The 16,647-nt window shown below is 38.7% G+C and overlaps 1 protein-coding gene across 9 annotated transcripts in view; it reads right to left on the bottom strand.

Moving 5' to 3' along the window:
• Nucleotides 1–1,201: 1,201 nt before the first annotated feature.
• HACL1 (2-hydroxyacyl-CoA lyase 1) overlaps nucleotides 1,202–16,647 on the bottom strand; it is a 54,600-nt gene continuing 39,154 nt past the window's right edge. For 4 of the 9 annotated variants that reach the window (XM_084986810.1, XM_084986808.1, XM_084986809.1 and 1 more), the window contains 3 exons: nucleotides 15,412–15,519; nucleotides 14,310–14,496; nucleotides 1,202–1,352 (listed from right to left, as the gene is read on the bottom strand). In XM_084986810.1, the coding sequence (XP_084842936.1) occupies nucleotides 1,320–1,352; nucleotides 14,310–14,496; nucleotides 15,412–15,519 (328 nt within the window). In that variant the 3' untranslated portion in view covers nucleotides 1,202–1,319. 9 annotated transcript variants of the gene reach the window in all.

The following is a 16,647-nucleotide window of genomic DNA, read 5'->3' on the forward strand; positions in this document are numbered from 1 at the left end:
TCACTGCTGTGGCTTAGGTCACTGCTGTGACACAGGTTTGATCCCTGGCCCATGAACTTACATATGCCATTGCTGTGGCCAAAAAAAAAAAGAGAGAGAGAAGAAACAGGCCTATTGGGTCAAAAGTTATATGGTGTGAACATTTTATGATTACAAACACAAGCACTGCTAGAATCACTCTACAGAATGCCCTACCAATTTCATTTTCTGCCACAACGTATCAGTCCCCCGCTTCACTCCAGCCTTACCTAATACTGAAAATTATAATTTAAAAACTGCTTTGCTGGAGATCCCATCATGGTTCAGTGGTAACAAACACGCCTAGTATTCATAAGGATTCAGGTTTGATCCCTGGCCTCACTCAGTGGGTAAAAGGATCCAGCCTTGCCGTGAGATACAGTGTAGGTAATAGATGTGGCTCAGATCCTGTGTTGCTGTGGCTGTGGCATAGGCCAGCAGCTCTAGCTTTGATTGAAAACTTAGCCAGGGAATTTCCATATGCCGCAGATACGGCCCTACAAAGCAAAAAGCAAAAAACAAACAAAAAAACCTGCTTTGCCAAGTGGCTACGGTAAAAAAATTTTTTTCAGTTTAACTTACTCATATGTATTCATACTCTTATTACTTTTATTGATCACTTGTGTTTTTCCGTTTCCATGCCCTTCGCCCATTTTTCTATTAGTGCATTTTTTCTTATTTATAAGAGTTCCTTATATAGTAAGGCTGTTGATTCTGTTGATCTCAATGTGGTACATACAAACTAAGGCTGCTAATCCAAAAATACCCTGAAATTATTAGTTTGGTTATGGTGTGACTTCTCCTTTGGTTTGATAAGTTCTTTCCAGAAAAATGAAACAAAATGAAAAGGCAACTCATAAAGTATAGAACAAGCCCCATTCAATACTAGGTAGACTCAGGTAGTAAATAGTCAATGGATAAACTATGAAGTAAGTCTAAGTACTCCAACTTAATGAACATGCCTCTACATTACATAGTCCTTGAAGTTCTTTCCTTTGGAAGATGCTTTTAGAAGATATGTGACTTTAAGAGAGGATTTACTTAAAAAATACTGATGTGTAACTCAGCCGTTAGGTGACTACAATGCCATTGAATAAAGCCCATCTTTCCTGTGTATATGGTTATTTCTGTGGTAGAATACTGGTAACTTTTTATGTTTTTAATCAATTCCTGCACTATAAAATGTTGTTTAGAATTTTTTATTTTTCTTTGTACATCATTATTGTAATTTTGCTATGGAAAATAAAATTCCATCTCGCAGGAAAGAGAAAATTCTTCAAGTCACTCATTGGCATCTTTATTCATATTTTAGAGCGGGTCAGCCAGTGAAAATCCTGGAAAAAGACAAGATAACAAACATTCAGTCAATAGAAATAACTGTCCCAAACTATACTGTGTTTTGCTTGCTCTAAAATCTAAAAGTCCCATTATAATCACACTAGCCACAGTGGTGATAAATGAAGTTTGTCTTTGGTCTAGCTTCTCCCAGAAAGAGCTAAAAATCCTTTAGTGAACCCTGTTGTCTTGTCCTACAAAACCACCTAAAATCACTTTCTGTATATTCTCCTATTAATAGAAATCAGGGTACCAAAAAACTCAAGAGTCTGAAAAAACCAGAATCACATGCAAAAAAAGAAAGGAGAAGAGGGAGGCCTAAAGAGGGCCAAGTGCCCATGTCTCAGAAGAACCTGGGTAGAAAGACTAGTGCATGGAAATCTTGTCCAGGACGAAAACCATCCTACACATGGGGCCTGGACACAAGCAACTGCGGAGATTAACTCCACAATGAATTATAGCAGAAAGCAGCTAGCTATACCACAAATCAATGACAAATAGTAACCATTAGTTTGTTCTCTATATGTGACTCTATTTCTCTTTTGTTACATTCATTCATTTTATTTTTTAGATTCCACATCTAAGTGATAATACAGGGTATTTTTCTTTTCCTGTCTGACTTCACTAAGCATCATATCCCTAGGTCATCCATGTTGTTGCAGGTGGCAGAATTTCATTTTTTTTATTGCTGAGTAGTATTCCATTGTATAAGTGCACCAAATCTTCTTTTCCCATTCATCTGCTGATGGACACTTAGGTTGCTTCCATATCTTGGCTATTGTAAATTATGCTGCTATGAATGCTGAAGCATGTATGTTTTCAGATTTAGAGCTATAGAGAACTAGTGGTAACCAGTGGGGAGAGGGACAGGAGGAGGAGCAAGATAGAGGTATGAGATTAAGAGACACAAATTATTGTGTATAAAAGAAATAAGCTACAAGGATATACTGTACAGTGCAGGGAATATAGGCAATATTTTTATAACTTTAAATGGAGTATAATCTATGAAAATATTGAATCACTATATTGTATACCCAAAACTAACATACTGCAAATCAACTATACTTCAATTTTTTAAAAATGACAAATGGCAAAGGACAATCAATGAAAATCAATAGCTTAGAAACTACAATAGGTGTGAAATTCAAAATAAGAATAACGTTGAAGTGGAAGATGCAAAAAAACGTATGGATAATCCTCACAGAATTATAAAAGAGGAAATAAGAACTTGTATTTTTCCAGCAGTACTCTCCAAATTCATAAGGACTCAGAGAACAGACCATTAGAAGCAGATCCTTTAGAAAGATGAATGCATTTGCAAAGAAGGGACAATCCATTGGAGCCCTCTGAGACTAATACAGTCTCAGAACACAGACTGCCTATTCTGTTTGTGTTCTGAATGTTTACCAAGCCTCCTATGACTTTAGTTTTTCTAGTATTCTGATGCCCTGATGCCAGGAGGAATGTATTCCAGCCATTGCAAAGTATGTACTCAGCTATGGATAAAATGACATGAGATTTTAAAACCTATCTATTGGATATCTAGCTAGCAGAAATCATTTCAATATTTTTAAGATTTTTTTTAAGACAATCAATAAACCTACAAAGGTACAGAGTAGATTCTAAAAGTTGCTAATCCTACTTAAAACAGTCTGCCCGCTTGCTCCACATAAATTCCTGCAGATGCCACCTGCACCATCACCTACTGGCCTACTTTTTCTGTGCTCACTACCCCTATCACCATGCTTCCTAAGTATCTCCTCTCTGCTATGAGAGGAGCCTATGAAAGGCCGAAGTGCCTCTCTCTCTCTTTCCATTGAAGTATAATTGACATAAAACATTATATTCACTTCAGGTGTACAATATAATGATTCAATATTTATATATATTAAGAAATGATCACTACAACAAATCTAGTTAACATTTATCACTATATATAGCCACAAAAAATTCTGTGATGAGAACTTTTTTTTTTTCCTTTTTAGGGCCACATTTGCAGCATATGAAGGTTCCCAGGCTAGGGGACTAATTGGAGCTATGGCCGCCAGCCTATGCCACAGCCATAGCAACACCACTTCTGAGCAGCGTCTGTGACCTACACCACAGCTCACAGCAACACTGGATCCTTAACCCACTGAGCGAGGCCAAGGATCAAACCCGCAACCTCATGGTTTCCTAGGCGAATTCATTTCCACTGTGCCATGAGGGGAACTCAGATGAGAAATCTTTTTACTTTTTTTTTTTTTGTCTTTTGAGGACCACACCTGAGGCATATGGAGATTCCCAGGCTAGGGGTCTAACCTGAGCTGCAGCTGCTGGCCTATGCCAGAGCCACAGCAACAGCAGATCCAAGTCTCGTCTGCTAACTACACCACAGCTCACAGCAACACCAGATCCTTAACCCACTGAACAAGGCCAGGGATCGAACCCTCAACCTCATGGTTCCTAGTTGGATTCGTTTCGGCTGGGCCATGATGGGAACTCCCAGATGAGAACTCTTAGTATCTATTCTCTTAGCAACATTTAAATATGCAACAAAGTATTACTAACTACAGTCACAATGCTGTGTGTTACATTTCCAATGACTAATATTTAACTGGAAGTTTGTACCTTTTGACCTGTATTTCTCATTTTACCCGCCCCCCAACTATAGAAACCACCTATCTGTTCTCTGTATCTATGAACTTAGTTGTTTGTCTTAGATTCCGTAAGTGAGATCATACAATTCTTGTCTTTCTCTAAGTCACTTAGCATAATGCCCTCAAGGCCCAATGAGGCCTTGTTGCCATGTTGCTGCAATGCTAAAATTTCATTCTTTTTTTTACAGCTGAATAATAATCCACTGTGTAGACATACTACAATTTCTTTATCCAGTCATCCATCATAGGTTGTTTCATATCTTGACTTGCAAATAATGTGCAATGAACAAGGAAGTGGGTGTGTCTTTTAGTGTTGTCATTTTCTTCAAATAAATACCTAGAAGTGGAATTGCTGGATCACATGATAGTTCTGCATTTAAGTTTTTGAGGAAACTCTATAGTGTTTTTCATAATGGCTACACCAATTTACATTGCCACCAACAGGGCAAAGGCTTCCTTTTTCTCCACATACTTGCCATCACTTATTTCTTGGCTTTTTGATAACAGCCATTCTAACATCTATGTGGTGATGGCCCACTGAGATTTTACTTTGCATTTCCTTGATGACTAGTGATGCTGAGTATCTTTTCTTGTATCTGTTGACCAACTACATGTCTTCTTTAGAAAAATGTCTATTCATATTTTCTGCCCATTTTTAATTGGACTCTTTTTTGCTATTGACTGAATGAGTTCTATTTCTTGGATATTAATCCATTAGCATATTGTATGATTTACCAATTTTTTCCAACTCAATAGGTTCTCTTTTTTGTTTTATTAAGGATTTCCTTTACTGTGCAGAAGCTTTTTATTTTGATGTAGTTCCACTTGCTTATTTTTGCTTTTGGTGTCAGATTCAAAAAATTACCTCCAAGACCAATGTAAAGGAGCTTACTGTCAGTTTTCCTCCAGGAATCTTACATTTTCAGTTCTTATGTTCAAGCCTTTAATCTATTTTGAGTTAATTTTTGCGTATGGTGTGACACTGTGGTCCAGTTTCATTCTTTTGCATGTGGTGCCTAGTTTTCCCAACACCATTTATTAAAGTGACTGTCCTTTTCCCACTGTATATTCTTTCCACCTTTCTGCCAAGTAAAGCCTGTACATGCACTGGTTTATTTCTGGGTTCTCTATTCTTTTCCATTGATCTATGCATTTTTGTTTTAATTCCAGTACCATACTGTATTGATTACTAAAGCTTTGTAATATATTTTGAAATCAGGTAATTTAATGCCACTAGCTTTGTTCTTTCTCAAGATTGGTTTGGCTATTTGAGGTTTTTGTGGTTCCAAACAAATGTTAGGATTGTTTGTTCCATTTCTGTGAAAAATGCCATTAAAATTCTGATAAGAGATTACCCTGAATCTGTAGATTGCTTCAGGTAGCCTGGACATCTTAACAACATGAATTCTTTCAATTCATGAGCACAGAGTATCTTTCCATTTCTTTGTGCCCTCTTCAATTGTTCTCACTAATGTCTTATAGTTTTCAGTGTGCAGATCTTTCATCTCTTTGGTTATATTTATTCCAAGATATTTTATTCTTTTTGATGCAATTTTAAATGAGACTATTTTCTTAATTTCTCTGATAGTTTGATGTTGCTTTATAGAAACACCAATTCTCCAACACCCATTTCTGATATGAACCCTTCTGTGCTTCCAAACAAACTTTAAAATATTTTGTTCGAGTTCTGTGAAAAATGTCCTTGGTAATTTGATAGGGATTGCATTTAATCTGTATATTGCCTTAGGTAGTATAGTCATTTTGATAATATTGACTCTTCCAATCCAAGAGCATGGTATGTCTTTCCATCTGTTTGTGTCCTCTTTGATTTCTTTCATCAGTGGCTTATAGTTTTCAGAGTACAGGTCTTTTGTCTCTTTCAGTAGGTTTACTCCTAGGCATTTTATTCTTTTGGATATGATGGTAAACAGGATTGCTTCCCTAATTTCTCTTTCTCATCTTTCATTGCTAGTGTATAGAAATGCCATTGATTTCTGTGTATTAATTTTGTATCCTAAGACTTTGCCAAAATCATGGATGAGATCTAACATTTTCCTGGTAGAGTCTTTAGGGTTCTCTAGGTATAGTATCATGTCATCTGCAAATAGTGATAGTTTTACTTCTTCCTTTCCAATTTGTTTTTTTATTTGTTTGTTTGTTTTTTGTTTTTGTTTTTTATTTGCCATTTCTTGGGCCGCTCCTGCAGCATATGGAGGTTCCCGGGCTAGAGGTCGAATCGGCCAGCCTACACCAGAGCCACAGCAATGCCAGATCCGAGCCGCGTCTGCGACCTACACCACAGCTCCCGGCAACGCTGGAACCTTGACCCACTGAGCAAGGGCAAGGATCGAACCCGCAACCTCATGGTTCCTAGGAGGATTTGTTAACCACTGCGCCACGACGGAAACTCCTTCCTTTCCAATTTGGATTCCTTTGAGCTCTTTCATTTCTCTGATTGCTGTGGCTAGGACTTCCAGAACTATGTTGAAGAACAGTTGCAAGAGCAGGCATCCTTGTCTTGTTCCTGATCTCAGTGGGAATCCTTTCGGCTTTTCCCCACTGAGAATGATGTTTGCTGTGGGTTTGTCACATATGGCCTTTATTATGTTGAGGTAGCTTCTCTCTATGTCCACTTTCCAAAGGGTTTTTATCAGAAATGAGTGTTGGATTTTGTTGAAGGCTTTTTCTGCATCTATTGAGAAGATCATATGGTTTTTATCCTTCAGTTTGTTAATGTGGTGTATCACACTGATGGATTTGAGGATACTGAAAAACCCTTGCAAATCCCTGGAATTGTCATGATGTACAATCCTTTTAATGTATTGTTGGATGTGGTTTGCTAGTGTTTTGTTAAGGATTTTTACGTCTACGTTCACCAGTGAAATTGGCCTGCAGTTTTCTTTTTTTGTGGTATCTTTGCCTGGTTTGGGTATCAGGGTGATGGTGGCTTCACAGAATGAGTTTGGGAGTATCCCTTCCTCTGCAATTTTTTGAAATAGTTTCAGGAGAGGTGTTAGCTCTTCGCCTGTGAAGCCATATGGTCCTGGACTTTTGTTTGTTGGAAGTTTTTAAATCACAGTTTCAATTTCAGTTCTTGTGATTGGTCCGTTCACCTTTTCTATTTCATCTTGGTTTAGTCTTGGAAGATTGTACTTTTCTAAGAATTTGTCCATTTCTTCTAGGTTTTCTGTTTTATTGGCATATAGTTGCATATAGTAGTCTCTTATGAGCCTTTGTATTTCTGTGATGTCCGTTGTTACTTCTCCTTTTTCATTTCTAATTTTATTGATCAGAGTCTTTTTTTCTTGATAAGTCTGGCTAAAGGCTTATCAATTTTGTTGATCTTTTCAAAGAACCAGCTTTTCATTTCATTGATCATTTCTATGGTTTTCTTTGTTTCTAGTTCATTGATTTCTGCTCTGATCTTTATCTTTATCTTTTCTTCTACTAACTTTAGGTCTTGTCTGTTCTCTCCCTAGCTGCTTTAGATGTAAAGTTAGCTTGTTTATTTGAGCATTTTCTTGTTTCCTGAGGTGGGCTTGTATTGCTATAAACTTTCCGCTTAGAACGGCTTTTGCTGCATCCCTTAGTTTCTGGAGTGTCGTATCTTTGTTGTCACTTGCTTCTAGGTATTTTTTAATTTCCTCTTTGATTTCTTCAGTGATCCATTGGTTGTTTAGTAGCATGCTGTTTAGTCTCCATGTGTTTGTGTTTTTTGCAGTTTTTTTTTTTTCTTGTTCTGGATTTCCAGTCATATAGCATTGTGGTCAGAAAAGATGCTTGATATGATTTCAATTTTCTTAAAGTTGCCGAGGTTGGATTTGTAGCCCAGGATGTGATCAATCTTAGAGAATGTTCCATGTGCACTTGACAAGAATGTATATTCTGCTGCTTTGGGATGGAATGTCCTATAAATATCTATTAAGTCCATCTGGTTTAATGCTTCATTCAGGGCCTGTGTTTCCTTAATTGATTTTCTGTCTGGATGATCTGTCCATTGCTGTAAGTGGGGTGTTAAAGTCCTCCACTATGATTGTGTTACTGTCGATTTGTCCTTTTAAGGTTGTTAGCAGTTGCATTATATATTGTTCCTGCGTAGATATTTAAAATTGTTGTATCTTCTTCTTGGATTGATCCTTTGATCATTAGGTCACTTCCTTGTCCCTTAAAATATTCATTTTAAAGTCTATTTTGTCTGATATGAGTATTGCCATTCCAGCTTTCTTTTGATTCCCATTCGCATGGAATATTTTCTTCCATCCTCTCACTTTCAATTTGTTATGTGTCCCTAGAAGTGAAGTGGGTCTCTTGAAGACAGCATATATATATACATGGGTCTTGTTTTTGTGTCCATTCAGCCAGTTTATGCCTTTTGGTTGGAGCTTTTAGTCCATTACCATTTAAGGTCATTCTATTGATATGTATGTTCTTATTGCCATTTTATTAATTGCTTTGGACTTGTTTTTGTTGCTCTTTTTTCTTACCTTCTTCTCTCCTCTTCTGGTTTGATGACTATCTTTAGTGTTGTATTTGAGTTGATTTTTCTTATTTGTTGCAGATTTTTGGTTTGCAGTTATTCTGAAATTTTGATATAAGAGTCTATATGTATATGAGATTGTTTTAAGTTGTTGGTCTCTTCATTGCAAGTGCATCTCCAGTGTCTTGCATTTGTACCCACCTCTTCTTGTGATTTCTGATTTTGGTGGTATAATTGTGCATGGATGATTTTGTATCTTTACAGTATATGTACCTTTACTGGTGAGCCTTGTCATTTGTGGTAATTTTGTTTCTGATCGTGGTCTTTTCTTTTCTGCCTAGAGAAGTTCCTTCAGTATTTATTGTAAGGCTGGTTTAGTGTTGCTGAATTCTCTCAGCTTTTGCTTATCTGTGAAGGTTTTGATTTCTCCTTCAAATCTGAATGAGAGCTTTGCTGGGTAGAGTAATCTTGGTTGGAGGTTTTTCCCTTTCATCACATTAAGTATATCATGCCACTCCCTTCTGGCCTGCAGAGTTTCTGCTGAAAAATCTGCCAATAACCTTATTGGGGTTCCCTTGTATGTTATTTGTTTCTCTTCCCTAGCTGCTTTCAAGATTTTCTCTTTGTCTTTAATTTTGGTCATTTTGATTAATATGTGTCTTGGGGTGTTCCTCCTTGGGTTTATTTCATATGGTACTCATTGTGCTTCCTGGATTTGAGTGAGTGGTTCCTTTCCCATGTTAGGGAAGTTTTCGGCTATTATCTCTTGGAATATTTTTCTGTCCCCTTCTCTCTCTCTTCTCCTTCTGGCATCCGTATAATACAGATGTTGGTGTGTTTCACGTTGTCCCAGAGTTCTCTGAGACTGTCTTCATTTCTTTTCAGTCTTTTATCTCTTTTCTGTTCTGCATCCATAATTTCAACTAATCTGTCCTCCACCTCGCTTATTCGTTCTTCTGCCTCCTATATTCTGCTTATAGCTGATTCTAGTGAATTTTTTATTTGTTATTGTATTTTGCATCTCTTCTTAAGAATCTTGTATCTCTTTGCTCAGTGTTTCCTGTAAGTTATCCATCTTTGCCTCCAGTTTATTTCCAATGTCTTGCATCATCTTCAGCATCAACAGTCTAAAGTCTTTTTCCTGGAGGCTGAGGATCTCATCGCTTAGCTGATTTTCAGGGTTTTTTTTCTTTCTCCCTCATCTGAGTTATAGTTTTCTGTCTTTTCATTTTTATAGGTTTTTGGTGTGGTGATCTTTTTACAGATAATAGAGTTGTAGCCTCTCTTACTTCTGGTGTCTGCTCCCCTTGTGGCTGAAGTCTGCCTGGGGGCTTGCTGTAGGCTTCCTGATGGGAGGGACTGATGCCTGCCCACTGGTAGGTGGAGCTGATTCCTATCCCTCTAGTGGGTGAGGCTTTGTCTTTAGATGAGATTAGAGGCGGTTGTGTGCCTGGTGGGGGGAGGGTCTTTAGGCAGCCTGTTTACTGAGAGGTGGGGCTGTGATCCCACCTGGATTGTTATTTGCCCTGAAGCTTCTCAGCACTGACTGATGGGTGGGGCCAGGTTTTCCCAAAATGGCCACCTCCAGAGAAAGGCAGGCTGCTAAATATTCCTGAGAACTTTGCTTCCAATGTCCTTCCATCACAACAAGCCATATTCACCCCTGTTTTCCCATGATGTCCTCCAAGAACTGCAGTCAGGTTTGACCCAGATTCCTATGGAGACTTTGCTTTACCCTGAGCCCCAGTGCATGTGAAAGTCTGTGTGTGCCTTTTAAGAATGGGGTCTCCGTTTCCCCCAGTCCCATGATGCTCCTGCACACAAGCCCCACTGGCCTTCAATGCCAGATGCTCTGGGGGCTCTCCCTCCCAGTTCCAGATCCCCAGAGCCAGATGTGGGGCTCAGAACTCTCACTCCTATAGGTGAGTCTCTGTGAACCAGTTATTTTCCAGTCTCTGGGGCTTCCCAACCAGGAGGTACGGGGTTGCTTAAATCACATAATCATCCCTCCTACCTCTTGATGTGGCCTCCTCTTTGTCTTCTGGAGTAGGGTATCTTTTTGGTTTCCGGTCCATTTGGTTGAAGATTGCTCAGCCTTTAGCTGTGAATTTTGTTGTTTTTAGGAGAGAAGTTGAGCTCCAGTCCTTCTATTCTGCCATCTTAATCCCATCTCAACCCATTGGTTTTTTAGTAGCATGTGGTTTAGTCTCCAAGTAGTAAGTTTTTTCTCATTTCTTTTCCTGTGGTTGATTTCTAGTTTCATGCCATTGTAGTCAGAGAAGATACTTGAAATAATTTCTATACTCTTAAATTTGTTAGTTAGCTTTGTGCCCCAGTATGTGATTAACCCTTGAGAATGTTCCATGTGCAATTGAAGAGAATGGATGTAATGTCCTGAAAATGTCTATTAAGTCTAACTTTGCTATTGTGTCATTTAGGATCTCTGTTGCCTTACTGATTTTCTGTCTAGAGGACCTGTCCATTGATGTGAATGGGGTGTTAAAACCTCCTTCTATTGTTGTATTCCCATCAACTTCTTCTTTTATGTCTGTTAGTATCTTTTGTAGGTATCTGGGTGCTCCAACATTAGGGGCATATATATTGACAATTGTAATATCCTTTTCTTGAATGGATCCTTTAACCATTAAATAGTGCCCTTCTTTGTCTTTCTTTATGGCCTTCATTTTAAAGTCTATTTTGTCTGATATGAGTATTGCAACTCCTGCTTTCCTCTCTGGTCCATTGGCATGAATTATCTTTTCCCATCCCCTCCCTTTCAATCTATATGTGTCCTTTGCCTTAAGGTGAGTCTCTTGTAGACAGCAGACTGAAGGTTTTTACTTTTTTATCCAATCTTCAACTCTGTGTCTTTTGATTGGAGCATTTGGTCCATTGACATTTAAGGTGATTATTGATAGATATGTATTTAGTGCCATTTTAAACTTTGTTTTCCAGTTGGTTCTATGTTTCTCTTTTCTTTCTTTTTTTGGTTGAATGGTTTCCATTTATTTTATGCTTGAGTACTTTTCAGTTCTTGTGAATGTAATATTTGGTTTTAATTTGTGGTTGCCCTGTTTTGCTTTTTTTTTTTTTTTTTGCTTTTTAGGGCCACACCTGCAGCATATGGAGGTTCCCAGGCTAGGGGTCTAATCAGAGCTGCAGCTGCCAATCTACACCACAGCCACAGCAACACCAGATCCAAGCCACGTCTTTGACCTACACCACAGTTCATGGCAACACTGGACCGTTAACCCACTGAACAAGGCCAGGGATCAAACCCACACTTCACAGTTCCTAGTTGGATTTGTTTCTGCTGCGCCACGATGGAAACTCTGATTGCCCTGTTTTTTAAGTATGTTTATCCCTTCCTATATCTGCTTGCTTTAGCCTGATAGTCATATAAGTTCAAACACATCATTAAAATAAAATAAAAATCTGTATTTTCTGACTTTCCTTCCCCAGGTTGTATGATTTTGATGTCTTTTTTTTTTTTTTAAACATGTTCATTTTTAGATCTGTATGCTGGCTTATTTGAGTGATTGCTTTCCAAATGAAGAAAAGAAAAGAAAAAAAAAAGAATTTTCCTCCATCCCAATTCTTCTTTTTTTTTTCCCAAGAAGCCCTTACAGTATTTCTTTTAGAATGGGTTTATTATTGCTGTACTCTTTTATCCTTTGCTTGTTGGAGAAATTCTTTATTTCCCCTTCTATTTTAAATGATATTCTTCCTGGATAGAGTATTCTAGGTTGCAAATTTTTTCCTTTCAGCATTTTAAATATATCTTGCCACTCCCTTCTGGCCTATAGTGTTTCTGTAGAGAAATCAGCTGATAGCCATATGGGGGTTCCCTTATAACTAATGCTTTGCTTTTCTCTTCCTGCCTTTAGGATCTTCTCTTTAACTTTTGCCATTTTTATTATAATATGCCTTGGTGTGGCCCTGTTTGGGTTCAACTTGTTTGGGGCCCTCTGTGCTTCCTGTCACTTATTTTATTCTTATAATCTACACTGTAGTTTTGCTTTAGAGGTCAAAATAACTAACTTTGAATGAATTTTACCAATCACCCATTATAATATCCAATTGTGCTTCTTCTATTGTCTTCCAGCCACTTTGACCTTCTTTCAATTCCTTGGACTTGCTGTGCTCCCTCCTGTCACAGAGCCTTTGTACATCTCTTCCTTCACTTCTTTGTTGGTTTTGTTCCTACTTAACCTTCAGCTCTCAGTTTAAACATCACTTCTTTTGAGAAGCCTTCCCTGTGACCCCTATATTAATCGGATTCCTATGGGTTTTTTAAATTTATTGAAGTACAGTTGATATACAATGTTGTGTTAACTTCTGTTCTATAGCAAAATGATTCAGTATATTCAGCAAATTCATATGTATTTGCTTTGTCACATTGTTTTCCATTATGGTTTATCAGAGAATGCTGAATAAGTTCCGTAGGACACTGTTGTTTATCCATTCCATATATGATAGTTTGCATCCACTGATCCCAAACTCCAAATCCATCCCTCCCCTATCCCCCCACTTTGACAACCACAAGTCTGTTTTCTTTTTTTCTTTTCTCTTTTTTTAGGGCTGCATCCATGGCACATGGAAGTTCCCTGCTAGGGGCTGAATCGGAACTGTAGCTGCTGGAATACACCATCACATCCACAGCAATGCAGGATCCAAGCCGTGTCTACAACCCACCCTGCAGCTCATGGCAATGTCAGATCCTCAACCCACTGAGCAAGGATCAAACCTGCATCGTCATGGATATTAGTTGGGTTTGTTATCACTGAGCCATGATACGAACTCCCCACAAGTCTGTTTTCTACGTCTATGAGTCTGTTTGTTTCATAGACAAGTTCCTTGAGATTCATATTTTAGATTCCACATGTAAATGTTACGATACAGTATTTGCCTTTCTCTTTCTGACTTACTTCACTTAGTATAAAAATCTCTAGTTGCATCCATGTTGCTGTAAATGGTATTATTTCATTATTTTTTATGGCTGAGTGGTAGTATATATATGTATCACATCCTCTTTTCTTTTTTTGTCTTTTAGGGCCATATTTGCAGCATATGGAAGTTCCCAGCTAGGGACTGAATTGGAGCTGCAACTGCCAGCCTAAACTACAGCCACAGAAACACCATATCCAAGCTGCATCTGCAACCTATGCTGCAGTATGCGGCAACACCGAATCCTTAACCGATTGAGCAAGGCCAAGGATCAAACCTGCACCTTCATGGATACTAATTGGGCTTTTAACCTGGTGAGTCACATGGGAACTCCTGTATCACACCTTCTTAACCCACTCATCTGTCAATAGACATTTAGGCTGTTTCCATGTCTTGGCTATTGCAAACAGTGCTGCTATGAACACAGGGGTGCATGTATCTTTTTGGATTGTAGTTCTGTCAGATACATGCCCAGGAGTAGGACTGCTGTGTCATACCATAGTTCTATATTCAGTTTTCTGAGGAACCTCCATAGTGATCGCAGAAATTTACATTCTCACCAACAGTGTAGGAGGGCTCCCTTTTCTCCACATTCTCTTGAATTCTTTTATGTTCATTCAGAACTGGGTTGAGAGGTGACTATTTCTCCCCTACTGGACAGTAAACTCCATGAGGTAAGGTCTGAATATCGTTTAGCTCGCTATGCCATTCTCAGCACCTGACACAGCATACCTAACACACATCTTAACAAATATTCACTGAACAAACAAATGAGAGTGCTAAGCTCAGAAATGTTTAGAGAGAATGCTATAATAAGGTGTTCTACCTGACAGATACTTTGGGGGTTGAGATAGAAGACGCATTTCTGCTTTCTGCTTAACTATCGCTTTTACCTGGGCCTTTCGCATGGCTTGAGGCTCAATCATGATGTTGATAAGAGAGGGTTTAGTCATGTCTGCCAGACTCTGCCTCAAGGATTTCTGGAGTTCTTCTGGTGTTTGTACAAAATACCCTTTGCCTCCGAATGCAGTCATGACATGCTCGTAATGTGAGTGTGGCAAAAGACACACTGGAGGGGCCCTGAAAATAAGGTCAAAAGCCAACAGGAAAAAGTCATTCTCTGAAATAATTTGTAGAAAAATTTCAGCAGAAATGAAAGGTGTACTTTTAGGTAAACTGAGGTGTCAGTACATTAAACTTTCTATATATTTTGTATTGTTTATATAGCAAGGTCCGATAGAACTTTCTGTGACGATGGAAATTTTTATATGTCCTGCCAACATAGAGGCCACTCGTGACCTGTCATGGTGAGCACTTGAAATGTGACTAGTTAAAAAGAAGGAAGTGAGTTTTTAGTTTAACTTAAACAGCCACATGTGGCTAGTGGCTACTAGAGCAGTGCAGGCTACATTGTCAATTATTATCCAAAAAAAAAAAGAGGAAAAAAGAAATGGTTACTATCAAACAGCAAATAACACCAAAGAAATGAAGTTAGCAATGCATAAGCAAACACATCCCACACTGTTACCTAGTGGCTGACTCAGATTCACATCTCTCACACCCCATAGGCAGCCATAATACTGTCTCAATTTGGCTCTGCCAATATGATCAAGATTTTGCTAAGTGGTAACAGGAAGGAAGATTTCTATATCATAAATAATATGTAAATATCCATATTCCTACCTACATGGTGTAGTAGGAACAGTAGGACTGAAAGCATTCTGCAATAAGCCTTTTCATGAATAAAGCTTAGACATCAAACTCATTCACCCGCGTCTTCAGTAGCTCCCTGATCATAAAACTATTTTTTGAAGTGCCAGTCAAGGATGACTGTGCAAAAAGGAACCATGCAGACAGGGTTCCTGCCCTTAAGGGAGGCTGACATGAAAACAAGCAATACTTACATGATGGAAGCACATTCCAGCACAGCAGACTTTTAAAGAGATATTAAAATAGATAAGAAAAAGTAAATATACACTGTTCTGGATTACTCACACTGTGGTAGCATCTCCAAATTTTAACATATCCTTCCAAGTATCTATATCAAGTCCTTGGTAAATTCCATTATTATTCACCACCAAAAGTACGATTGGCAAGTTGTACCTAAAATTGAGAGCAAAATATAAAGGAAATCATATTCATTCTAAAGCAATTTCTTTTCAGTGGACTGAAATTTTAACTTGAAAACAGTTTTACATAAGCATTTTTGTGATATTAGGGTGAAACTAAAAATTAAGCGTTTGGAGTTCCCGGTGTGACACAGCAGAAATGAATCTGACTAGGAACGATGAGGTTGCGGGTCTGATCCCTGGCCTTGCCCAGTGGGTTAGGGATCCGGCATTGCCATGAGCTGTGGTGTAGGTTGCAGACACAGCTGGGATCCCGAGTTGCTGTGGCTGAGGCATAGGCCAGCAGCTGTAGCTCTGATTCAACCTCTAGCCTGGGAAGCTCCACAAGCTGCAAGTGCGACCCTAAAAAGCAAAAAATAAAAATAAAAATAAAAAATTAAGCATTTGTTATCCAAATAAAGACTATCAAATTATTAACAGAGGCCTCACTCAGTGGGTTAAGGATCTGATGTTGCTGCAAGCTGCAGTGCAGGCCAAAGATGTGGCTGGAATCTGGTGTTGCCATGGTTGTGGCATAGACCTGAGGCTGCAGCTCCCATTCAACACCTAGCCTGGGAACTTCCATATGCCACAAGTGCGGCCATGAAAAGAAAAAAAAATTATTAGCAGAAATACCATGGAGAAGTAGAAAGAATGCAAGATTAGTGGTTGGCAGACCTGGTCCCACCACTATGGAGCTGCGGACCATGGGTAAACCACTGAGCTTTTTTGAACCTTGGTTTTCACATATCCGAGTGTTAGTAATGACACTTTTTTTAAAAAATCTTTTTAGGCCACATCTGTGGCATTTGGAAGTTCTCAGGCTAGGGGTCTAACTGGAGCTGCAGCTGCCGGCCTACACCACCGCCACAGCAAAGCAGCACCCAAGCTGTGTCTGCGACTTATACCACAGCTCACGGGCAATGCCAGATCTTTAACCCACAGAGGAAAGCCAGGGATCAAACCCACGTCGTCATGTATACTAGTTGGGTTCATTACCACTGAGCCATGACAGAGCTCTAGTAATGACACTTTCTATACTTAATTCCCTCACAAGTACCTAGATTACCTCATGTGCTCCTCACAACTGTCCTCTAAGGCAGGAACTAGTAAATTTCTCATC

Source organism: Sus scrofa, chromosome 13 (genome assembly GCF_054392235.1).
Source record: "Sus scrofa isolate SSC_HxYL_T2T_F1_AM1 chromosome 13, Sscrofa_HxYL_maternal_Yorkshire_Landrace_v2.0, whole genome shotgun sequence".
In the NCBI taxonomy this organism is placed as follows: Eukaryota; Metazoa; Chordata; class Mammalia; order Artiodactyla; family Suidae; genus Sus; species Sus scrofa.